The sequence below is a fragment of the Astatotilapia calliptera genome, chromosome 23, assembly GCF_900246225.1.
Source record: "Astatotilapia calliptera chromosome 23, fAstCal1.2, whole genome shotgun sequence".
Taxonomy (NCBI): domain Eukaryota; kingdom Metazoa; phylum Chordata; class Actinopteri; order Cichliformes; family Cichlidae; genus Astatotilapia; species Astatotilapia calliptera.
The window spans coordinates 14240105-14266437 of NC_039323.1; the positions used below are offsets into that span (position 1 = coordinate 14240105).

At 42.0% G+C, this 26333-nt stretch overlaps 1 protein-coding gene and 1 long non-coding RNA gene across 2 annotated transcripts in view; both read right to left on the reverse strand.

The window, feature by feature from the left end:
• Positions 1 to 2450: 2450 nt before the first annotated feature.
• Positions 2451 to 5989, reverse strand: barhl2 (BarH-like homeobox 2). Its single transcript, XM_026159680.1, has 3 exons — positions 4981 to 5989; positions 4135 to 4360; positions 2451 to 3106 (listed from the first exon to the last, which is right to left on the reverse strand). Exons 1-3 carry the CDS (start codon positions 5531 to 5533, stop codon positions 2794 to 2796), a joined length of 1092 nt encoding a protein of 363 aa, XP_026015465.1. The 5' UTR covers positions 5534 to 5989; the 3' UTR covers positions 2451 to 2793.
• A 4916-nt stretch (positions 5990 to 10905) lies between these two features.
• LOC113016676 (uncharacterized) overlaps positions 10906 to 26333 on the reverse strand; it is a 45388-nt gene continuing 29960 nt past the window's right edge. Inside the window, exon 4 of the long non-coding RNA XR_003271287.1 lies at positions 10906 to 11429. This is a non-coding gene — a long non-coding RNA (uncharacterized LOC113016676). The remainder of the gene's footprint in view (positions 11430 to 26333) is intronic.

The following is a 26333-nucleotide window of genomic DNA, read 5'->3' on the forward strand; positions in this document are numbered from 1 at the left end:
GTCTGCTGCCCTTTTTTTTTCCACCAGTGATTGTGTTTCCTCAAGTATTGCTCATCTTCGCCCAAAAGTCCGTTGTTTGGCCTCACAAGCGAATTCACGGTCTAAATAACAATATTAGCCTATATTTTTTTTCGCCATCTAACAGTTTTGAGAGACATTTAATTTATATTTAATCGGCAGATAAGTATTCTTGCATTTACCACAGATTCTACAACAAAAAAAACTAATAATGCTTTAAACTGGAGCAACTGTTAAAATAAAAAAATACAAAAATCTGATTAAAGCAGTGCCAAGAAATTACCGATGGTATAAGATAGTCGGAGGCTATTAATTCTGCGTTGCTGTATGGCTTAGCTTATTATTAATGAATTGGAAACAGCCCCCACAACCGCCGACACCCCCAACCCTCCCACCCGCAGAGTGCAATAAATAAATAATGCTGTTGAAGTCATGCATATGAACAACATGCGTCGGCACTATACCGCAGTAATGGGAAAAAGCTGCAGGGTCAATACAGTGGGCTAATATTTTTCCGCGTTGGTGATACAGGCTAAAGTTGTTTTCGCAATCATTGCTTACAAGGCCGAGAAGGGAGTGATTTATCCTCCAACAGTCTGCTCTCCAAAACGCTTCTTCTGCGGCCTGATGCGATTTCACTCCAAAATCCACAGACCCCGAGTTTTGATGAAAGCGGAAACTGTGTTTAGTCGAATTACAGTGCACAAGAAGCGCGCAGCGACTGCACCCCGAACACTCGAGTCCATAATAATCCCGGCCCTGTCTCAGAAATTTGATTAAAATGGGAAAACACGAATTTAATTGGTCGAGTAAGTCCTTTAGCGTGCAGCCGTGCACGCCGAAGGTGAAACCAGCAGGACTGTTTTTCCTCTAAATGGCTGAGAGAGGTGTCCACAGAGTGAATGACAGGCAGATGGCTTAAATAGGCAACATTAACATGTGCTCAAAGTATTAAGGAACGGCTAAACTTAAGCCTGTGTTTACGGCTTCCACTGGCAAAGTGACAAAGCTGACTTATGTGCGAGTCCGTGCATTAGATGGTGTGTGTGTGTGTGTGTGTGTGTGTGTGTGTGTGTGTGTGTGTGTGTGTGTGTGTGTGTGTGTGTGTGTGTGTGTGTGTGTGTGCGCTTTTCTTAGAAGACAGGAATATAATATGCGAGAACTGGCATTTAAATGCTGGAATGTTGTGGCTACTTCTTTCAAAACGAGAATGGAATTATCAGAAACAAAATGTGTAAAAAAATATGTTTTATCTCTAACTAAAAATATATATATAAGAAAAATAATATATAGGCTATGGTTGCTGAAGGTTTGCATGCACTCCAGCAGCAAAGGTCAATTTGGCCCAGATAAGTAACCCAAACAAACGGGCCCCGAGGCGTTAATTCACACCAAGCGCCCCCTCGCCATATTCTCCAGAGTGCGCGCTTAGATGAAGCTAAATAAAATCAAAGTATTCCGTTAACATTTCATTTCAGAGCCGCGTTGAACATCTTCAGGTTTGCTCCTGCAGCAGCTTCTATTAGCGCAGCACAGACACATTCAGAGAAACGGGAAGGGTGTAAAAAACAGAAAAAAAAAATCACGGCTCCCTACCGTAAAAACATTCTAAGATTATTTTTTACTCAGTGCTGATGCATAACGTTGCAGATGATTTAAGACTGATGCAAAACTTCCAATGACACCGATTCTGCTCTGGGGTCACTGGAGATTATTTTCCCACAAAACCTCAAGAAAGTAAGTTCACTGGCGGCTATTGGTTATTGAGAATGTGCAGATTATCGGCAGTTTTTTCTTCTTCTTCTTTTTTTTTCTTGCAGGCTTCTTGTCCTGATCCTGCTGCACTGATCGTTCACGCTGAGAAATTCAGGCTTATTGTCTGCTGTTCTCCCAGGGAACAGCTGCTAAGCCAAGGCCACATTCCCAGTATACCCAACTCATCAAAACCATTCATCTCACCACCAATCAGCTGCTGCGCATCCATATGCATATGTGCTGGTAAACACAAATATAAAGGGCTGGAAACTGACCTCCAGTCGGTGATCACCGGTTCTGTGTCTCCCAATTTAAAGACCATATGCTCCTGTAACAAATTATTTACCTTTAAATTAAGTCAGGCTAAAAAGTGATTAAATTCTGCTGGTTATCCACCGCTATAATGAGGTAGGTTAAAATATTAATGCGCGCGGTCGATTATTGTGAAAAAGCGCACATGAAAACTTTTTTATATCTGTTCTTTCGCAGATTAATGTAATTTCTGGGATTATCAGTCAAAAAATAGAAGGAAATTTTAAACAACTTCTGTAATCTGTTGCTATTTTAAATGTGCTTTATGAATAAAATTGGACTCCGGCTTTTGCATCTTCTTGAATGAAGGTTTGCGTTTAAAAGGAAATTAATTTGGACTCGAGTTTGAATTAAAGCTTCTACAATTCAATCAGTATCATTACTTCTTTATTCATTCAGTTCTTCTCCATCTAATAAACTTTATAAGTTTATTTGCTAATGTAAGTGTATTTGTACAAAAGACAAACAAACAAACAATCAGACATGAGCAGTCCTCGCGGTGTGTCTGGGCCCGGACAGAAAGTCTTTAGGACTGGACTTAGGCTATTCGGGCCTATATTAAATACCTCCTTTACTTCTGTAAAATGTCTTTAAATGTGTCTTTTTGGGGGGTCGGGTAGAGAGAGAAAGTCCTGCAATGTGGTTCCGATGCAGTTACTCACATCACGTGTTCAACCAGGTTTCTGGTCAGCGTCTTAATTTTGCGTTTTACCGCGGGTGCGGCGTGCCGGGCATGGGGTTAGACATGGGGTTTAGTGCCGGTTGCCCCCCCGGCCCAAGGCCATGAATGAGCACCCTCGGGACAAGAGGTCTCTGGAGGCTGGGATGCGGCGAGGAAGGAGTCCGGTACATACTGCTGTACATGGCTGCGGCCGCCGCGGCTGCCGTCGTGCTGTCCACGGTGCCCAGCAGGCTCGGGTGGTAGAAATAGGGCGACGGGAACATTCTCTGTAAGGCCGAGTAGTTTCCTGCTTCAGCCAGGAGCTCTAATCCGACCGCCGTTTGCCTCTTCCACTTCGTCCTGGAAATCAAAATACAACAGATGAATTATTTAATCACTTCGCTCTCTTGCTGATTTCCCAAACGCCCCTTTAATCGGTATGCAGAGGCCTAATTATTGCGGGCACGAATATATGGTTATGGTTTAATTAGGCAAAAGAGAGAAGGAGATGGGGGGAAATACGCTTCAATCCAAACTTAGCTAAACCTACTTTTCTCACACCTGTACAAAATATAATGCACGCACATTCTTTCAATTTCAGATCAAGTTTTACTGTGAAGGGTAGCGGGATAAAATGTAAAGGGCCTTGTAGTGAGATTATTTTAGAAACTCTGAAAGACTGGAGGAGTAAGAAGCACAAGTTCCATATTTATAGCGCAGGAAAAATATAAATCAGGACACTTCCAGTAATTAAACAAATGCACCAATTTATTATTGCTGAAATAATTTATGTAATAAGACTTAATGAATATTACAAAACTGAATATAAAAAAGACAAATAATATATTTTCATATGATCTACAATGTCCGAAATTACATACACTTCCTTATTTTACACATCATCTCCTGATCAACGTGTCATCATGTCAGCCTCACATTTGTCCACAAATACTCAGAAAATAAAACTTGCTTATTTTTCTATTTGTCTGTTTTTATACGGAATAAAAATGAAACATGATCAAAATCTATTTTTTTTCCAGAACGACAATTAAATCAATTAAAATACGAGATTCTTTTGTGGTGTAATTTATTTTCTCCCTCCACGTGGATTAGAAATGTTAAGATCACGCAGCGCAAAAATATAACCAACGCAGATCTTTGTAAGTGGCTGAAAAACACTTTTAAAAAAATAAAAGTATCAATTAATAAGTCAGATTGATTTTCATAAGTGCTTGCAAACCCGATCTTTAGATTTAAATACCCAGTGTTGGCCGATATAACAGCTGTATTCATTTGTTTTACAGAGCCAAAAGGGGTTCTTGCTCCCCAGTTTGACCTCGTCTCGCTCGTTGTGTCTGCAGCAGTTATTAAAAATGATGGCCGCTTACCGTCTGTTTTGGTACCAGGTCTTGACTTGTGTGTCTGTCAGGTTGAGAGCCGCGGCCAGGTCCATGCGGTCCTGCACGCTGAGGTATTTTTGTCGCTCAAAGCTCCTCTCAAGCTGGTTGAGCTGGTGGTCGGTAAAGGCTGTCCGTGCTTTGCGAGGTTTTTTCGTGCGCACCGGCGGACTGTCTCTGCTACTGGAGATTTCCCGGTCACCCTCTTCTTTAGTCCCTATAGGCGCAGAGCAAGGCGGATGAATTGTGGTTAACCATAAAAGGCCTGCTGGAAATTTTCTTCACACACCAACGTTTTTTAAGTCTTCCTCCCAACACCGACACTCGAATAATAACCTCGCAGAGGCGTGCGTGCGTCACCTCCACTCAAACTTTGACCAACTTTGTACAAATACTTCCTTCAGCCACACGTGGGGCAAGACAACAGCAATAAAAGAAACGTCTGCATTTGATACCTGAAGATTTCTTTTTTCTATCATAAAACGAGAAATCAATATATCAATCCATCTCTATTTGTAGTTGTGTTTCAGTGCTCCATAATCCCCCCTCCAGGAAGAACAATAATCTCTCTAATTGACCCACTAGGGAGGCCCCGCGCACGGGGAGAATCACCAGGCATACATCTGTTTTCACATCTATTAGACTAATAAAGGAAGCTGGAACTAAGACAACGAGCGCTATTATTATTATCATTATTATTATTATTATTATTATTATTATTATTATTACCATCATCATTATTATTATTATTATTATTATTGAGTCCCTGGCTCATCCTGAACTCTACTGTATTGAAAATGTGAATTTAACAAGCCTGCTAGTATGACGAGCTCTTACCCTTGCATTTCATTTCGATCTGAATGTCGTCTCTTTTGTCCAACTTGCTTCTGTTCTCGTCTTCTTCCAGCTTGGGCCTGAAGCCGTCCGGAGCCGTGGCACTTTCTGGTTTTGGTGTGTGATGGGGTGAGGATACACTGGTGCTGTAAGGTGCGCAGGCAGCCAGGGGTTTGCTGTCGCCTAAAATGTCTTTGATTAAAAAGGAGGAGGTGGCAGTCCTCGGGGCGCAGCCGGCCCCGGCGAGCGGCTGCTGCTGCTGCTGAGGCGACAGCGGCAAACTCTGCGGCTGGTTGTGGTGATGGTGGTGATGCTGAAGGCTGTCCTGGACCAGATGCGGATCGGCGGCGTGCTCCATGGTGACCGAGATGGGGGACGAGGGAGCGGTTCCCACAGTGTCTATCTCCGAGCATGGCGACGGGGTCGCCTGGCTCCTGAAATCCGCTGTCCTGCTGTCGAGCCGAAAATCTCCGTTCATTAGCACAGGGTTACCAGAGTTAGACGCGCTGGATAAAATAGTGTCTATCCCAAAACTCGACCCGCTGGATCCTTCCATATTAAGAAAGGACGGATGAAGTCTTCATAACAACAGCGAGATGCTTCTCCTCCGGCGCAAATCACAAGAAAGTCAGCGAAATTAACTCGGAGTTAGAAAAAAAATAATTAAATAAATGAAATCAATTTTTTTTAAAAGAGCTGAGAAATAAACCCCGGAGAGAGACAAAATCCACGTTTACAGGCGGCTCACACAGCCTATGGTCCACGAAGTTACATTCAGTGAAAATGCGAAAAAGCAAAGTGTGGGTCTGCGTAGTCCACGTCCCTTTTTGTGTTTGGATATTGAACTTTGTGTTAAAAGTTGAGGCGTATAGAGAGATATACATAGGGCTGACTCCTCGACATCAGGCTCCCCCTTTTTGCTGCTAATCGCTTCAGTGTAGCTCTACAATGACTTCCTATACTGACGTCACGGCCCACGGCGAGGGGGAATTAATATTTTCTCCTTTATAATAAACACTCGACGCCTTTTTCTCTCTCCCCCTCCACTTCCCCACCCACCTTCCTCCTCTCCCATTGGTTCGCGTCCTGACCGGCTCGGGCACCTCACCAATCAGCGAGTTGTTTCTTTATCTAGGTAGTTCAATCCAACCATTGCACCGAGTTTAGTGCAGGTCTTTAAAAAAAAAAAGGGAGGAAAAAAAAAAACACGCGTGTGCTTTAAGGCCAAACTGGGAACATTTCATATTAAATCCTGGCCGTCAAGAAAAAGCTACAGATGTGGGAATTTAAAAGAAAAAGAAAAATTAAATTCAGATTTGAAATAATTTTATAAAGCGAAAAAAAAGTCCTCAGTGGAAACTCCAGCATGGTAGGATGAAGTACAAACATTTACTTTATTTTCCAGCCGTCAAACTCTTTTTAAAGCTTTCTTTATCCTCGTAGACGATAAAAGAAAAGTGCAGCTGTTGCCAGATTTGACCACAGCCAAATTCCAGCCCTGATTTATTATTTTAAAAATAGTTTGTGGAGATAAAAAGCTAAATATCAGGTCAGACGTTTGTGCGCCCTGAGAACCGGCTCCAGTGTCGCTGCTGGCATCTGATCTATCTTTAAGGATATATTCTAGGAGCCGCAAGGTCGACATATTTAGGAGCGGGGAGGAGTGGGGACTGTCATGACAGCGCATCTTGTTAATAACCATGTCACCCTAATTAGTAAAGTAATTATGAGGTGCTAATGAGCGTTCAAAGGTAGTAGAAATTCAGCACTTTTCCCCTCTCCATGTGGATCTGAAGGATGCGGAGGAAGAAAAAAAAAACTGCGGCTCAAGCTGACAAAGTGTCTGCGGAGAGAGGCTCCACACTCTCCGGATGATGGGAAACGCCACTTCTTGTAGGTAGGCGAATGTAGCAGCACGTTTCTCTCTCTGTTTGGCAGACGCGTGTAATTTCTCTCAGATGGAATCTTTTCCTCTCTCCACAGCCACTGCGACCTTTCTGGAATTTGATGCAGGGACATCGGAAAGGGTTCATTTATTATTCTTCTTATGATTATTGTTGTTATTTCTTTTTCTCTTTTTTTCTGCTCCTTCAGCAGGTGGGCAGGGAAGACGGTGCTGGTGTTGATTATTCATGTGAAGGGGAGGAAGATTTTTTTTTGCTGTCCAAAATCCGGATTTGTAGGTTTGTTCCTAATTTATTTATTCATTTAAAAATAATAACACCGAGGATTTAAAACAGCAAAGTGTTTTTTTTTATTTATTTTGAATTCATAGAGCTTTTATTTTTAACAAATTTGGAATCTAATATATACTTATTACTTTGCTTAAAAACAAAATAACTATATTTATTTATTCGTTTATTTGTTAGGAACGGCACCATAATTAAAATTAAAACGTTTGTGTTAATTAAATAATTTAAATATCTATTATTACCTAACTGCATAAATATTGTATAAATATTATTCACGTATAGAAAACGTTCAGTGCGGTGAAATATGAATATTTTCATTGCAAAATAATGTCTCTCTTAATCTAAATATGTTTGGGGGGGGTTTCTTTAAGATTTTAAACAAAGTCTATTACATTTCCTAACCTTATTTCATAATTGTTTAAATGAAAAGCCGCGGACACTAAGAAGATTAAAATGATGTTTTACCTCTGGATCATCTCAGCTGATGTTGCCCTCCTCCAGCGTGAGATGCAGGCAGGCTTTAAACACAAGGCGGCGACAAAGCGTGACCCGGCGGTGCTGGAATGAAGTTCACGAGCAAACTGGGGCCTCAGCTGCCCTTTAATGAGTCGCATTGCTTCGCATTTAACTTATACAACTTATTTTAAAATAGTTATCGATCACGGATGAAGCTCCAAAAATAAAACAAAGATTTCGAGCACAACATGACACACATGGCTGTAAAGTGCATCATCCCCGCGGTGGAGAGCCAATTAGAATATCCTGTCCACATGCAGCCTGTAATCGGGCCTTTTCTGAGCCTTATTCCCTACAAATCGCATAGATCGGATCAAAGCGATGCTTAAACACGTCAGTCAATGTGTGGAGAGGCGCATGGGCAGCTCATCAACTGCAAACAGGAACAATCAATCGCTTTATTAGGTTTAAGGCGCCGCAGGAGCAAATTGAATGCTACCAGTTAGAGTATCGTCTTATTGGCCTCAGCTGATGGTCGATGATGGGACGGTGTAACAGTGGCTGGCACCATATTGATTCTCTGGCGGCTTTGCGTGTAAGCTGTCACTTCACCGCTGGCGACCTTTAGGTTGCACAGTTGCAGCGTTTACGCAGAGACACCCCCGCATTTAGCCTGTCAGTCACTGCGGGGATGGAGGGTGGTGTCGTTAGGAGGATGCTGCGACAGCCGGACACGCACGGAGAGGTGGAGGAGTTTCACAAAAGACAAGTTAAAAAACAAAAAAGAAAACAAACAAACTTAACAGTCGGCTGTAGTGTTTATCTAATGAGAATGAATTCATGGTTTGCAGCTTGCCTTATGACCGCAGACTTGAGATCTCACTCAGTTATATATTTTTAATTTTCATGAGCAACGTCATTAAAAGGAGGATCCAATCAGGACAGGAGGAGGCCTATTTAGAGATTTATTTTAATTATGCAAGTAAAAATGCCACTTTTCCTATTTTAGTACCTACAGCTTTAAATGTTATGTGTCACGCTTTGTCTGTCAAGCAGTATTACAAATATTTTAATAATACATCATAACACTTTACACATTCAGGGGCCAGTAAAACAAAAGTTAGAGTGACTGAGAAGCATTTCAGTATGTGTATTGATTTTTTTCTGCTTGGAATTCAGAACACAGTTATATTTAAATCCAAGTTTATCAGCTACTAAAGTGCCTGATTAACATAAGCCCATAATACTGCACAAGCTAAGAGGACAATGGGTCTTTTTGTGGATTTCTATATGATCTAAGCTACTATTACTATTCATCAATAAATAAATGTTAATATGAATTTTAAGCTTTAGTATAACTTTTATAATTTTGCTAAAATATCTCAAATTAGACACAACAGAGCCAAGTGCTGAACGCAGCAGTTCACATTGTTGTGCCGTAAAAATGGCTTAAGTGTCAGTGTCAGCATACGGGCTGTGACTGACCATCCCATCACAGATGGTGGGAATAGGATGGGAAGTATTGCATTGATTAAAAGCTGCAAAAGGACAACAACAAGGATAGCAGGTATGTATGAAGTCAGAGTATCACATTGAAAAATAAAACCTGTATCACCCGCACGTCACTAATGTTAGGTGGTCAGTGTTTAAGAGGGAGAAATACATTTTTTTAAAAGGATAATTGTTTGAGTCCCTGCGGGAATTTGGGATTCTTCACAAATCTTTTCCCAGAAATCTACGTCTTGAAAAATTGGTGCATATCAGCTTGTTGCAATGATGACCTCTAGTAAAGAAAACAAATAAAAATGCAAAAAATTAACTGGGTGCCTAGAGGTCCTCTGTGTTTTGAAATATCCAGCTCTGGCAAATATCACACACTTAACCTTTTTTGGTGTGTGTGCGTGTGTGTGTGTGTGTGCGTGTGTGTGTGGCCAAGAGAAACCACAAGAGAATTGTTGGTTCAGTGAAGAACTGGTGGAAAGAAAAACAAACAGGGTGAATTTGACACCAGTAGAGAGATGTCTTAATTTTGTTCAGAATTGCTGCTGACACAGAAAACCTCTGCTGATCCCAAAGTTTGTCCTTTATTATGTCGGATATCAAAATATGTTTTGCATCTTTTTTTTTCTGAATGTTTTAGAGTTTACCAATAGTGAGGCTGCGGCACTTGAATTTAATTTGGATCGACCCTCTGTGGGAGATGTTGGCACAACTGTTGAAGTAGTTTGCTAAACTCTGACCTCATAGCAAGCTGAGTAACACCCCCCCTAACGTTAAACTTTACATCAGCTGACCAAAAGCTGTTCCGAGGAGTCTGACAGCGAAGGCAGATGCTATAAACGTGAACACAAAGTTATGCAATCAAATCAGAACCTTCCTGGCCAACATTTTTGTGAATATGTTAATATAGCCTCTCTGTTTACCACTAAAACCCACTGAAAAATATTTAACAGATGGTTTATGACACATGTTGTTGCAATGTAGCTGTAATCACATATAGTATCAATGAACATGTGAGGGTTCTCTATAACCACACATTACATCATATGCATGACATCATATGTCATAAAAGCTGTTTTACACAAACAAATTCTTCAAAAAAAAAAAAACTTAACTCGAAGGTCATTTGTTAGGCTTTTTTTGTGATTTTCAGCCACATCTAATTGCATCAGCAAATATAACAGACATGTTAATAAAGCCTTAAAAATATCTTATGTGTTTAGCCTCGTGATAAGCCAGTTATTCACCATTTATATTACTCTTATGAGTACTCTGAAGGCGTAAAATGAAGTGGTTTATTTAGCACGTTGACCCACTATTGATTTAACTCGACCTGGATACTGCAGTTGCCAGTTTAAAAGTTCAGACTAAATAACAGAAAGAACTCTTGACTGTTTGACATAATAAATAGATGAGTTATCAATGGCCCATCAATCTAAAAGAATTGTGTGCCAATGTTCACACCAATTATTCTCTTTGAGACCATATGGACAACCTAGTTCTCTGCTGTCAAACATTTTTCATTTTATGTGGTGAAATAAGGCAAAGATATGACAATATGCCGATGGGAAGCAAATTCCAATGGTAATTTAGATCTTTGAAGCTCTGGAATTAAAGGTTGGAGCGTTAAAGTGACCTGACATTTAAGATGGAAACACTGTATATTATTTCAACTTCTACACATCACGCAATAACGAAACATGTGACATTCAAGTTCAGATTTGAAGTGCCCGTTAGAGTTATTATATGCCATGAAATTCTAAGATTGATACAAGGAAGAGAGTAAAATCTGCTTTTATTCATCAAGCCTTAGCAACCTTGAAATTTGCAATTTTTTGGCCTCCTATGAGAAACAAATATGCTAAAAATGTTAATGTTAAGTATATTTTTTAAATGTGCGTTTTAAAATCTCTTTTACTGCCATGTCAATTATTAAAGGAAAGCAGCGTCAATGCAAAGAGTTCTTCTGTCTGAGGTACATGATCAGAAATGCTTAGGGAGTGGAGAACACATTGATTTGAGTGTGTTCCAAACACAGGCTGGCCCTGACAAGGTTGTTATAACAGTCGGAGGGGTCTATACAATCACTTAATTACCAAAGCTGTCAGTCAAAGATGGTCGCTGCTGGCTCCATCTATGGCTGTGAGCGGCGTTCCACTCGCAGCCTCCCTGAGTGATTGATCCATGCTGATGGCATCGCAGAAATAATTACAACTCGTCTCCTGATGTGTGATTCCATACCACATTCACGCTTCACGAAGGTAATCGGGGGGATCAGGAGGGGTCAGTGCCATTTCCTATTACCTGAAGTCCAAGCAAAGGAGTAAAACAATGCAAACAGAGTGAGGCGGGGAGAAAAGACGAAGGAGGGGGGGTGAACAGAGGTGGAAGGTAGACATTACGAATAGCCAAGGAAGCTTAGGTACACTTTGTCAAATTATGCTGTGATTTTTTTTCCCCCTCCAGAAACACCACATACTGCAACAGATTGATGGTGTCCAACACGGGGTAATGGAAATTCAGAACAATCACAGGGTCATTAAGCTGATTGGCATCACAATTGTCAAGCTGTTGGAGGCTAAATGGGGAGGAGGAGTGCAGCTCATTCACAAGACTCTGCTCTCCTGACAGAAGCAATTGGTGCCTGAAGTCATTTTGAAAACAGTGATGGAGTTTGGTTTTAAAATGTGTAGGTGTGCGAGCATTTCCACCTCTGCAGGGCGCATTGTGAAGAAAACTGATGTCTGATAACACTCCTATCATCTCCAGCCTTTAAAAGGTGTCAGTAAAACAGCAGAAATCTGAGCGTTTGAAGCATTTTGTTCTTTTTCCCTTTCCAGAGAAATCCAGTGTCAGAAACACATTTAAGTCTCAATGTAATTTGTGATTTTCCTCATTTGGAGTGTTTACAGATTTGCACACATTTGCACCAATCCCTCTGAAAATCTCTCCCTTCTAATTTTGTTTAGTATTATTGCTCATTCAACATGTCAGCGACTCTTCTCTTCATAGATATTAAGAATGAAGCGTCACTGCCTCTATATTAACTGACAGGGAAATGAAGCCCAAATTGTGGAGTCTGTCACAGAGTTTCAGAGTGCTGTGTGGAGGCATTCATATTCACAGTGAAAGCATTAACCACTTTAACTGTTTCCCTGGTCTTGACACAGCATCAGGAGGACTGGCAAAAACACGGTGAATGTGTACCCATCCTTCAAATCCTGACAGCACTCAGTCGTCGCACCGTAAACAAACAAACAAAAAAAAAGAACATGCAGAGAACACAAACAAGACAATGTAAATCGGGAATCAAGCGAGTAAACAATGTACATATGGTATCTGCACCTGAAGGGACCATCCCATTCTCCTCGTGTTGCTGCGAGAGCAGGCAGAGAAGGGGGGGATGATGTCACTAATGAACCCTGCAAAATACGGCGGTGAATAATGAAACACAACACTGCATTTTGCAACAGAAAGAATAAAAGGTGAGATCATCAGCAAGCAAGGGAGGCAAGAGTGAAAGAAAGCAAGCAATGATTAAATGATCAAAAGCTGGCAGAGCGAGTCTATGTGTCACTGCAAGGCACACTCATCTACCCACAAGTGAAAGTTAGGTTTCAAGCACAGTGTAATTATAGCTGGGGATGTCAGTTTGACATTAATGCAGCCAGCAGAAATTCTCTAATTGGCCTCAGAGGAGAAAGTGAACCAGAAAATATATTAACATTTTAAAAAAGCATATTTTGCCTAATCCTTTCACTTTCCAACAATATTTGAAGACCAAAATGCCCCAGGCATGAGAATTTAAATGAGCAATTTTGTTTTTGAAGGAAACAGCCAATGAGACAGAAAATAGACTAAAGGGAAATCATTAGTGTATGAGAGATCCTGACAGGCTCGCCTTGCTGACTGGCTGGCCTGTCACTAGGAGTCTGTGTTCTTCAGCTCCACGCTATGAGCTAAGCTGATAACATGAAAAGACCCATAAACGTGCAGCCAGAAGTCAAAGCCTATTATCTAGAAATTCAAATGCGGGGGTAAGGATGAGCGAAAAAAAAAAAATTGGGAGGGGGAGTCATAGCTCTCTCTGTCTCCTGTAGGGGAAAACTGGCCAGATCGAGAGATCTTGTAATAGGCCCTGTTATCCGACACAAACGTGTGGCAGCAGCACTGCCAGAAAATATTGCAGCAAATCATAACATCACTCAAAAAAATGGGAAGATAAAAGCAGAAAGAACGTGGATGGCAACAAACTGCTTAAAGTTAGGGAGAGATGCAATGTCACATGTGCCCAGGCTGATGTGATATGACCGTATCAGAGAAACACAGCTAAGTGCAGTCAGGAGACGTTAGCCCAGTCCCCCAGTGATGAAGCAGCTGAGGCAAGCATCGCCCCTGGCGTGGGACTGCAGGGCAAACTGCTCAGGCTGGAGAGCCTTGCCCTTTTGAAACAAAACAGAGAGGAATGGCCAGGGGAAGCTAGCTAGCCTCAGCAAAAGGGGCCAGGTTTATTTCCTCCAGCAATAAAAAGAAAAAAGAATGATTGAGAAGACAGAGGAAAGTGAGAACAACAACAGATCTCAGAGCCTGCGTCTCTTTTTGTGCGACAACAAAGGGCATATGATATTCCAGCCTTCCTTACAGTTGGCTGGTCAGAGGTTTCTTCTGGCACCTAAACATCCACTTGCTTTATTCTGCTCACAATCATACAAGGACTCCTTGCCAAGGTATAGGGATTTCACTTTTTTTTTTCTATAAGGCTGTTACCCTGAACACAGCAATTTAATCAGGCCCTTTGATAAACATTTGACACGAAGCAGTGGGCTTCTGTCTCTGCTGCCTACAGCCCAGGGCAAGAGATTGAGACTGACGAATTTTCATCCACAATTTTCTCTATTTTAACTCCACCTGTCAAATAGCATGCCAGTCAGTGTGACACAAAGATGGGGGAAATCAAAGCCTCTCTCATCTTAAAGGAACACAGGCGAGCAGAGGGCTACAAGTTTAGCGGGGATTACAACGGCATCCAGATGATGAGCAGATGCAAATCATCTCACAGAAATTGAATTTTTGGGGGCATGAATTAAAAATGAAGATAAACAGTGACATAACGATAATCACCAATCAGTATTTAGCTCATATTGTATTCGCAAGCAGCACAAAACACAAGCACAATCATCACCTTGAGCAAAATGTCAAAAACATCCCAAACCCCTCCCTGCTGGAGATACCTACTCAGCTATCAGCCCTCCCTCTTCTCAACAGTCATTTGCAACAAACATCTAACTAGAGGAAACTACAAACTACAAAACCATTTGACCCTGAAGCACAGAGTATAGAGCAGCCCTTCCTCACCCAATGGAAGCAGGCTCAGGTCACCAGGGTCAACACCTTCTTCACTGAGCCTACAGCAGGATGGAAGCGGCAGACCCGTGGAAGCATCAGGGGACTTAGCATGGCCTGAGAGCTTTGTGGACCAGCAGCAACCCTCCCCAGAGACCATGGAGGGAATGTGGGCAACAATCTTGCAACACAAGCAGCAAATCTAAATGCAAAATGTGATTATCTATTCATTAACTCCCATAATTGAGGTGAGCAGCTCTTACTTACTAGACTGTCATTGAAGCAGCTCTTATTTGCCCCTCCGGAACCAGCCTGCGATGTAACAGCAATAAGCAAAAAAACATCACATACAGCATTCCAGAGGCATCAATGCTGAGAATTAAATGATATGACCTCTGGCTATAGCATGGCCTTCAAATCTAAATCCCTACCTGACCAGCAAGAATCATCCTCCTTTAGTCATTCCTCCTGCATACCAAACATGTTCTGTACTGAATCACATCTCAACGAATCTTTTGATTCCTTTCAATCAGTTTCAAGGACTGTAAACAATGGAGCCGCGAATATGATGGGGAAGTAAATCTACCTCAGCTCAATTAAGGAGCTGCCCTGCAGTCTCCTGCGGCCCTGAGAGATAGAAGCTATAATTAGAAGAGGGCAGTAAACTTGCAGACATTATTGATGATCCGCTCCTGACACCTTCCTCGTGTTAGCATTAGCATTTTCCCTGAGCTGGGGCTCATGTCAAGAGAGGCTGGTCTCTGAGAGTCCGTGTCAGCAGGGGGGCTATATACGAGCTACACAGCAAGGCCACATTATGGCTGCGGAAAAGAGGAGAGAGAGAACGAGCGAGAGAGACACCTGGGCTCTCCTTCAGACCCCTCTTAGTGCTCGTCCACCTGATGGGAACACGGAGACTTGGCTGTTCTCCCTCTCATCAATACAGCGGGGCTCTTTGTCAGTAATTTGCAATAAGTGTCCACGCCACATCTTAAGGGACCTGGAAATCATTACTGGCTGAGGCCCTACTCTGCTACTAATTGGATGCGTTGGGCCTTATCAACTGAGGATTTTCCGAGACCTTTGACAGATACCAATTCGAAAATCATTGTTCAGTTGTCAATTTAAGAGACCGTTAAAAGAGCTTATTTTAATTTTAATTGGAACTTCCTCCTGCCTTCACAGTGAGCCGCGAGGATTAAAAATGAGCTCGGGGCATGTGTGTACGTATGTGTGTGTTGATACTCCCGTAGAAGAAGAGGTAAACTATGCAGGTTAAATTGACGGGTAACAGTTCGGACCAGCGTACAAATGAAGACAGCATGCATGCACATTTAGTTTACAAGAATCTCACAGCCTTCCTGGGACTTCATCATCAACATCAAATAAGTCGGAATCTGAGCGGCAAAGCTCCCAATTAAGCAAAAGCCGCATCCGCTTAAGATGTTTGTGCGAGTGTGCCATGACCATCATCGATCACCCCCCTGTAAACTGACCGGCTGATAGCGCTGCCCTAACATATTTATGTGCTGCACTCTCTCGATGACCCTGAATTGAAACACTCTCTTGGTTTTAATAAGGCCTGGGAAGCCTCAGCCCTGACTAGATATGCAGTTACGCGAGGGAATTGCTGCGAATGCAGGCACATGAGGCAAAAAAAGCTAATATGCATAAACAGGCGCATGGCCGGGATGAGCCGCTCGTGGTGACACGGCCACCCAGGAGCGGAGGCCACGCGGCTGAGGGCGACAGGCAGAGGCTTGGCAACGAAAGGGAAGTGAATTGTTTTGACACCGCTGATGATTTAGGATGCCAGCAATCTCTTTTTTAAATCATGGTGACTTTATTTGTGCAGTCAAACATCACCCCAACATGACTGAAAAACACAGCGGGGTTCACACAGAAGCTTCATAAAACTGCGCAGTGTTTGAGAAAAAAAGATAGCAAGCCGTGTTTTTATTTTTTTAAGTAAATAGAGCTGTCATTTGATAATAAACCCAGCATTAATGTTAATTCTCTCATCCAGTATTTGCAGTATTAGAGGCTTAGAGCAGAAGAGCAATACTGTTCAGAGGGTAAAAAGTCTCTAATTAAGGACTAGACAGGAGGAAAATTGCCAAGGTATAAAAGAGCTCTCCCCCCCTTCTCTCTCCTGCTTTTTCACAACCATGTCTCTGGGAGCCGGCGTTGTGTTTGCCGGCTGTTTTACTCGCTGTCAGAAAGGATTTGAGGCGAGGAGCCATCTAAGCATGCGTACGAGAGGATTCATTTGACCTCATTATACATCAATAAAGAAGGAAGCCGGTTTACTAAATATCACCATGCTGCCCACACTTCATGTCAGATCAGGCAGGAGTGTGCTAAAAAGATGATTCCAGAAACGTCTGGTGAAGAGGGAGAGAGAGAGAGAGAGAGAGAGAGAGAGAGAGAGAGAGAGGGAGGGAGAGAGGGAGGGAGGAAGAGGGGGGGGGGGGGTGAACCCTGACTAGCCAGGAGGGATTCTGACAAGCAGAGGAAAAAAGCAGATACGCAAAGCCCTGTTTAAGAGCAGAGCAACTGAAGAAAAAGATTTATGCTTTTAATTAATGGCAATTAAACCATGCCTGTTGGGCTGGCCTATGGCAATTGTTCTCAGTAAAAAGGAGGCCGAGCTGGTGACAAGCATTTGAATCCACTAAGTTCTACCAAGGGAGCTGACACTGCAGGCATCAAACCTAAACTAAATCAATAAAAGAATTAAACTTTTATAAATTGCATTTTGACAACTATCAGATAGCGCTAAGCTTTGATATTACGAATTCCTCCGAGGTGATGCAAACAAGGAGAGGCACACTTAGAGATCCAAACAATCAAAGGGTCTCGTTAGCATGTGCTGTCAGATGCGGCAGTGCTATTAATTACTACAAATTAATGTGACTCTCTCCACCTCAGCTGATTGGAATGATAATCAAGCTCGGCTCTGCACGGGGAACATATGCAACCCTGCCAAAAATAATAAGGACAGAAACCAACAGACGCTCTTCTATGGTTGTGTTTACAAGACCAAAATGCTTGTTGCTTTATCCTGCAGCCACACACACACACACACACATACACATACACATACATATGCAAAGCTGCACTGCTTTTTCTAATTCGCTATGTTTTTACATACATGTACATAATGTGATTCTCCATTTGATTTTTCAATGAAGCCCTATATCAGTTGAATAGATAAACAACACTTCAAGGTTGCTGATCATTTACAGCTCCTTTCCTGACACACACACACACACACACACACACACACACACACACACACACACATATACTCACACACACATGCATCTATTTGTAAGAAGAAAAAGTAGCAGTTAAACTGAGCAATATGTGTTCAGACAAATGTAGGCGTGACACTGTCTTGAAGAGAGACAAAAAAAAATAATAAAAAAATGGGGGGTTAGTAGGAAGTGCTCAAAGCTGGCATGACAGCTCAAACCTCCTGTCACTTAAATCACTGTTCATATCTGCGCATCACAAATCCAGAAACGCATCCAGCATCGCAGCGACATCGTGCTCCCGAGTGCCAACAGGCTTTCTAAATGAGACTGAAAGCAGTAATTACTGTACGCCCCCACGCTAAATTGTTTACCATGAGACTGATCCAGCTTGCTAGTGCTGCTTACTCACCCAATTTTTCATCCTTAATATCAAACATCTTTCATGGCATTCAGCTAACACTAATGCACTGGAGCTCACACCAGGCTAATTTGTTCAGCGGTTATGTATTATTCATAATTATTCAATGCATTTTCAGAGTGATTTGCAAATTCTATCAGTATACTTAAGTTTACACACTTAATACAAAATGTAAGATTTTATGTTTCCCTACAAGACACAATAGCTTTAAGGGAAATACATTTTACAGAAGTTGGTAATGTAAATTTAATGGCACAGATAAATGGATATTCTGCCTTGTGAGCGTTAATATGTGGAAATTATTTTAATAACTTTAGACAGTAGATGCCCAGCAAAGCATTTTAAGGGAACGATACAAAGCGAGGCGGCGTGATGAACTGCAGCAGTGATAAATATCTTCATTCTTTATTGGCAGGTGATTCTTATCAGGGCCACAGAGCAGCAGCTGGCCTGAATGCATTTGGCCTTGTTGATGCTACCTTAAAGTGTAGCTTACATGATCTCGTTCCCAGACTCCACCTGGCTTCGGCAGCCCTCTGACCCCGGCCTGATCAGCGAAGCACCCCTGAGGACCCTAATCGGGACTTGATGGCAACTGGGAGCGTGTTATCGGCTGTTGTTTGTGTGTGCGCATGACGGGTAAAACTGCAACCAGTCAAGTGGGTAAAACAGGGCCTGTCAAGGTTCCAGCAGATGAAGCTAACCTCTCCTCATTTCCAACTGAGGAACAGGACGGGGATGGAGGCGCTGGTTTCAGATTACTTTTTATGCAATTCTCACTCTCTGATCTCAAGTTAAAAGACAGTGTCGACACTCTTAAGAGCATGCTCAACTCTTTTGTGCATAATATGCCTAAAATTCAGGTCATCTGTTGTATTTTTAATTTCTGACAAAGTCTTCCACCTTCATGAAGAAATATGTAAAACAAAGGCCCGACGCTGTGCTCTGTGATTAACCTGTTCCCATTGTCACAGAGGTATTTTAAGAGTCATGAAATGCGCTCCAATGCAAATTAATCCTGCAATATTAAGAGTAGAAGCTATAGACACATGTATAATGATACCTTCTAATAAAGAATGTATTGCATTATATGTAACCTCCTTCTCTGATTTTAATGCTTAGCATTTATATGCAGTTAGACCTCATTATGATAATTTGATATTTTGACTGAATGGCTAGAGGCAGGATTATAAGAGAAGTCTGTTTTAGAATGTTAATGTCTGCCTTTGAAACTAATGCATGTATTTATTGATTTTTCACTCCTAAATCTATCCTTCTTAAGTTGTCATGGTTTAGTTGGAGGGGGTGGGGGAGCGACGGGAGGAGGGGTTCTTTTTTAACAAAGTGGTCAGGGCCTGAAGTGAGCAATGTAAGCTATGCGTAATCATTAACAGCGAATCCTTCACAATCGTGTTTTACGCCTCATCTTTGTCTTTTCTTTTTTTTTCCACCCCAACTTCAATGTCACATTTCACAGATGTAGTATTAGCTACGAGACACAAGCACAGGCAGGAACGAGGGAGGGGAAAGGGTGGAGAAAAACCTGGCGGAGGAGAATCTGAGAGACAGATTAATGCCTTGCTGGTACTTCAGTGTATCAGGACAAGGATTACGGCGGTAACAGCTGTGCCCATGAGTCCCCTGACTGAGAAGAATTACAAGTATTATCACCTACATCATTAAAGTAGGGTTCATAGATGTGGAATGGCTTCAATCAATTCATCCCCAGATAACACCAAGCCAGCTGGACCCCCTGCGTGAGAACTTGACTTAATTGGCCAGTAAGTGGTGGGGAAGGGTGCGTGCTATTTGATCAAATTACAGGGGCCCTGACTAAGGGATTACAATTTTCAGATGACTGCAGAAGGAGGTGATCTGCGATGGAGACAGACTGTGGGTCGGGTCCACAGTTAGCGCGGGCCCGTATAAAGCTGTCCGCAGCTAAGTGTGAGGCCAGTGAAAAATGGTGGCCCACTTGGCACTGGGGAAGGGGAGGAAGGAAGCAGTATCCAGGTCAGCCGTTTGCTTGGGGAAATATACTCATTCATCATCCCCCCTTGGCCTCATTTCTGGCTGGCGATACTTGTAAACTAATAAGTTCCTTGTGCTATTTAGTTAAGATCCTTATTCTACAAATTCACTTACTTTTACTTTATTCAGACAGGAAAGTGGGGAGTGAAAAGATAAAGGAAGGTACGACGAAAAGAAATAATGAACTCCAAAAACTAACACTACCAAAAGCATTTGGGACATCAGTGATGTATTTATCAGTCTTGAAAATCGGGATTTTGATTCTCACAGAATAGAGGGGCACCCCCTGTGTTGAACTTCCCAGATGATTATTCAAATGTTTAATTAGCATTCAGATGTATGGTTAGGCTCTTGTGGCTATAATGCATACACAACTAAATCTGCTCCAGTAACCATAAAACCAGCCAAAAGAATTGGAGAGATAACAAGAATTTAAATTAGTTAAAATGCCAACGCTTCGCTGAAATTACCTCTTTGCAATATTCATGGGTGAAATGGCTTGGCTGAAAGGCATTTTCATTATCATTATTCCTAAGTAGAGTACAATTTAGTCATCAGTGCCCAACTCGGCTCCAGTTTTTCAGGGTTTTTTTTTTTCCAGAGGTGGGAGGGAATTCACCTTTACAGGACATAAGGGTAAAGAGACTCTAATTAGTTCTGGGGCACTAAAGGCAACAGAATATCTTTTTAAAAAGGGGGCGGGGGGGTTGGACTGGACTCTGTTTACAAAACAGGATTCATGATGCAACCGCAGAGTGCGTGTTCGTGAGTGTGCATGTGGAAAAAGAGTGGAGAGTGAGTCTTCGTGGCCATTTCTCAAGATAATTCCATGCTGGAGAGCATGTTTGTCATCGCTGTTATAGTGTGGTGCACATTAATTCTAGTTTTTGCCGTAGTGTAATTCTGGCAAAATGAGCGGCCCTCCAGGGGGCCCTGCATGTCGACTAACTACTGGACAGAATTAGACTCCACAGTGCCTGCTATTCATAATGTCATTAATATAAAGGCAATTAAATGAGTTTTTAACCTCCAACCTCTTATCGTTATTAATGAACAAGCGGATGGAACAAAAACCCACCGAGATGAAGCTGGTAATTATCTTTTGCATCAGGCCTTTGAAACAGGTTTGAAAATTAAAGCTTAGCGAATGAATTGTTAGGGTTTGTTTCCAGGCAAACCCAGAGGGAGATGATGTGGTTTAATTTAATCACATGATGTCATACCAGGCGGGTTAATTAGATGGCTTTTTACTGTCGCTGGGCTCCTCGGTCGACGCGCTGGCATCCTCGAACACACGCAGTATTTCCACCAACTATCAAACTGTCAAACTGGTCATTAGCGTCTCATACTGTTTCACTGTATGTCGCAATAAAAAAAATCGTGTATGATCAGGGTAATTAAAAAAAGTATGGAGACAGAGTGCCTGAAGGTCATGTGTCTCGATATGCTCATTATGGCTTTTTTACTATAATTATTATGTAAGTGATTGTGCAGCTCAGCCAGTGTTAACAAGTTCCTAACACGCTGACATTATGAAGCACACAGGGTGAATTTCACACGTCGAGAATGAAATGCTGCTCTTCGGCGGCAGCGATTCATTCAGAGGGAGAACATTTGAGAAAGCGCCACAAAACTTGTTTCATCAAAGCAAAAAAGCAGCACAGAAAGGACAGGTTCTTGTTCTCTAGCCCTCCCTGCTCCCCAGACGGCGTAGGCAAAGGTCAGAGGTCATTGTCACTGTGTACCCACTTCTGCAAACAGCTCATTAGTGAGTCGGCAGTCTCACCGTAGACAGCACTCTTGGGAGAAGGGTCACGTTGGTACCTGCTCCACGCCCCGTTTGTTTAGAGGTCTCTTTAGGGACTGCTCCATGATTTCCTCACTCCTGCTTCTTGTTTAATTAATAATTAACTCATGTCAACCGCTTGTTTACCCACATGGGGTGACAAAAAGGGAGACGAAGATGCTGCAATGCAATGACAAGGACCTTTCGCATTTATTTGTGAAAACTGAACTCTTCTGGTTTTGTAATTAATACCGTTTCGTTATTAAAAGCACATAAAATCTTTCATTTAAAATCAAAAGAATTCTTCTTATGAAACATATGAATACACGCAGCCAAATGCAGCTGAGCTGAGTCTCGCTTTAATCTCACAATTTCCAGTCTCACATGGTTCTCAAATTGGAATACATATGAAGTGTGATATTTCACAAGTCCTTGGACTGCTAACTAAGCTGTCAAATGGGTAAACTGCTCTCCATCTCGCTGACAACAATCTGCAAATGAGCTACAAGCAATTTACTGTGATTATTCTGGCAAATCAGCCAAGTTGGGGTTTTTTTCCCCTGCAATCAGTCTGTCTCTGAGAGGAGGACAGAAAGGCTACCCATCAAAGTCTTCACCTTAGCTCATTTGGCTAATGCATTTGTTTGAAATCTGAAAGTTATTCAGCAATCATGACAATTACTGGTGAAATGAAGAGAGACAGGGGTCAAAGCCTGACGTCTTTATTATGGTTGTCTCCGATTGCAGAAGGCACTGCCGTGGTTGGAGCGCCGAGACTTGACAGTGTATAAATCTGTCTGTCTGAAGGTCAACAGAAGTGAAGAGGTTCCCCAACCCCATGACCCACAGGTCTGACTTGACATCTCTATCTATAGTCTGTGCCCATGACAAAGGCACAGCTGACAGATAGAAAGAGAAAATAAAAGAGCAGACTGCGCTTCTGATGATGACCTGAAAGGTATCTGTTGAAGGAGGATAATTGCATGGTTAAATGTCAGTTCTGTGGCTGATTCTGTATGTTTATGATGTCTGAAATGTTTATGCTGATGTGTTTCCCACTCTGTTGGAATATATTTTAATTACATAGCAAGCCTACATTGTTGACCAGCAGTAGAAAGTAACCAATTCTAAGCAGGTTGCTTGTGCTTAACTTTTTCATTTCATGCAACTTTACATCCCCATTTCATTTCAGATAGATACAGTTTATTTTTTATTCCATTGTTTTTGCTCTGGTTACTGGTTACTTTGCACATTCAGCTACATTCAGAACTTAATTTTCTTAAATATGATGCATTTCTATAAGTTGAAATTGTCCCCTCTTAACTGAAATATGCTTATTATTGCATTAACAATAACAATGTAATTCCATAATAACCGAACAGGGGGCAATTTTGCTTAAAAACATGCCATTGTACTGACAGTACATCTGTGCTTTTCGCTAAGTAACATTTTGAATGCAGAACATACTGTATTCTTTTACTTGCCTTATTATTTTTATGAAAGTGCATAATGTGAAGGCTCGATCCACCGCTGGCAGTAGCTAAATGTTAACCTTAACTGGGGCTGGGTTATGCAGTCAAAATCACGATCATGCTGAAACATACAGTCAATGTCCAGTGTACAAGGCACACTACTATAGCTTCATTACATATAGTTTATATTACAGTTGTCTTAGTATAAAGTTAATTGTGACACTGCTAGTAAAATAGATTTTTAAACCTTATTCCTGATATACGATTTAGCACTGTAGTCACAGGGATGTGCAGAGTTTGAATATTGTAGTACAGGTACAATATTTAAATGACGAGGTCTTACTATGAAAAAAAAAATTGTATAGAAATATAATCGTAACATCACAAATTGGTAAAGTTACAATTGAATCCAGGTATTGGACTGCAATAGACTGTACAGGTACAAAGCAATATACATGATGAAAAGTTGTTGTTTTTTAAATAAATTGGCTAATTTTAAAAGAAATATTCTAGGCTGATAAAAGAAATTACACTTTCTCACCATGAAGTGGTACTAAAATGTCAGCTGGTTATTTAAAAATGAAACATGGAGGTCAGTTGTCGGCCTTCAGGAGTCCTCATCCTGGTTAGATATATTTGAGAAATCGTTGATTAATTGCAACCCCGCTAAAAGTAGAAAGTGTCCTCTGATGTTAGTGACCGTATCATTTTGCCAGTGCATGCGTCTGGCTCAAGCCCCCGTGGCTCTGATGGCTTTAATTGACTGTCTCGCTTTGATTAATGATCACATGTTAAACATGCACATTGTGGACATTCTTACACAGATGTGGAGGGCAATTTGAGGGAGCGAGGCCATCTCTGGAGAAGCACTTATCTCTGACTGTGAGCTCAGCATTTGGGATGAGATGAAAGAGAGGAGTACCGCTCTGGTCTGCAGGCCCCAGAACCGACCTACGCTGCATCACAGTGACATTGAGGATATTTAAAGAAATGGCCTCCCCCCACTGGGCCTCAGACAATAGCAAGGAAATTCATCGCTGAGGTATGATAGAAGATTTTAAAAAATAGAAACGCTAACAGATACTGATTTTTTTGTCTTGAAACTGGAGATAAATGGTGCCAATAAATCAATTTAAAACTCAAGCTGGTATTTTACCTCAAAGCTACATTTAGTGTCCACGAAAATCCCCAAACACTGTCAAGTTATGCATGCGATCACAGTCCTGTGATTTCCAACATGCTTCCTTTTGGTTACTGCTGCACATTACAAAGCTCACCACTGATCTAGGCTTTAAGGGACTAAGAGATTCACTGCAGTGACAGTGTTTACACAGTGGGGTCTGCATGGCAGGGCTCTGTATGGAAGCACAAGCCAGCATCAATCAACCAAGCACCAGGCAGCCACCAGCTATCAGGACCAACCACTGTTCAGACTGATTATCAGAGAAGCTTTACATCTTTGGCCCAACCCCCTGCCCCTTTACCCCACCTCCTGATGACCAACAAGGCTTGGCAGGCTGCAGCTGAAATGTCTTGGCCAACATAACCAAGGACCCACCATTACCAGAAGCCGCACAAACACCAAACAATTTGACCCTGTTTGCCGAGGGGCAGTTGAAGCAAAGTGCAAGAAAAAAGCAACCAAAGAAAAAGCCCTTGAAAGCGAGAGGTCAGTATTGGAGCATGTGATTGAGCTAATTGAAATCAACATCCATGATTGGACACACAAGCTAGGGCATTTGGCAGCACATCTCATGCCAACATCAGTCACCATTCGATGCTGCCCTGCCGGCAGAGAGGGCAGCCTGCTGAGGAGTGGCATGGGTCGCATGCCTGTCACGGTTTTAAAAAAGAGAGGGATCACAGAGGGGCTACTGTAACATCACCGCTGCTATGTGCGCCTATGTCAGCCCTGCTTCGCAAGGACATCATATATATATGGATCAGAGGGAGCTCTGGGCCTGCAGCCCGGGTCGAGGCTGGACTGAGTGTAGAGCACTCTCACCTCCCAGCAGGCTGCTTTGGGCCAGTGTTAATGGTGGCTGCTCTACAGAGCCATGCCAGCCCCCCCATACACCCCCTGCAACTCTACGCTAGCCCAAGGCGGCACACATTAATGCCACACTAATTAGCAAAGGAGCTGACCAACCAATTATGCACAGTTCAGTCAAGATTCAGAGGTTAAAGGTTAATCTAATGCTGCATGACATACCTCAACATGATTTAATCTACAGTATGAATGAGACAGCCGTATATGTAAGTGTGTTAGTGGTTGGCATAAAGGGGTTACATACAGTCCCCTAAACCTACTTTCCACACCCAAACATTTTCAGCTCAGTAATTCAACCTCAAACCCACTTTAAACTGTGCAGAAGCCATCATGGGAGCAGTTTGCGCAATGATTTAGCAGTCAGATCGTGTAGCGTCTGGCAGTATGTTGTGTTTATGCAGGATGGAGAAATTGTTTGTTACATAAATTACACAACAAAAGCTGAGTTGCCAGCAGCAACCTCCCGGTACCAGACAGTCTCTATTTGAAATTTTAAGCTGCACTGTGATTATTACAAACTAGATTAATTTAGTTATTGTCTGCTTCACATTCAATACAAATACACAAACCAATGCTCGTCTAAATCAGAGATCTTCTTATTGTCATTATAACTTTGGAAAAAAAGGATGATATCAGCTTGATTTATCAGTCATTACTTCATTTACGGTAATGAACTATAACTGTAAAAATATAGTGACCTATTTGTGCCACTTGCTTTTGTCAGGGTTTGTCACACACTAAAACCATGCAAGCCCAATCATCCAACGAATATTACACTGACAAAATATGACAGGAGACATGCTTTTGGTTTAATCTGATGAGTGACAACTGGCCAATCTCACATGGTG

Coding starts and splice junctions, on each gene's coding strand:
- barhl2 (XM_026159680.1), bottom strand. CDS start 5,533: ATGGAAGGATCCAGCGGGTCGAGTTTTGGGATAGACACTATTTTATCC. Junction 4,361..4,980: donor GATCGAAATGAAATGCAAGG/GTAAGAGCTCGT, acceptor CTGCGCCTATAG/GGACTAAAGAAGAGGGTGAC. Junction 3,107..4,134: donor ACCTGGTACCAAAACAGACG/GTAAGCGGCCAT, acceptor TTTGATTTCCAG/GACGAAGTGGAAGAGGCAAA.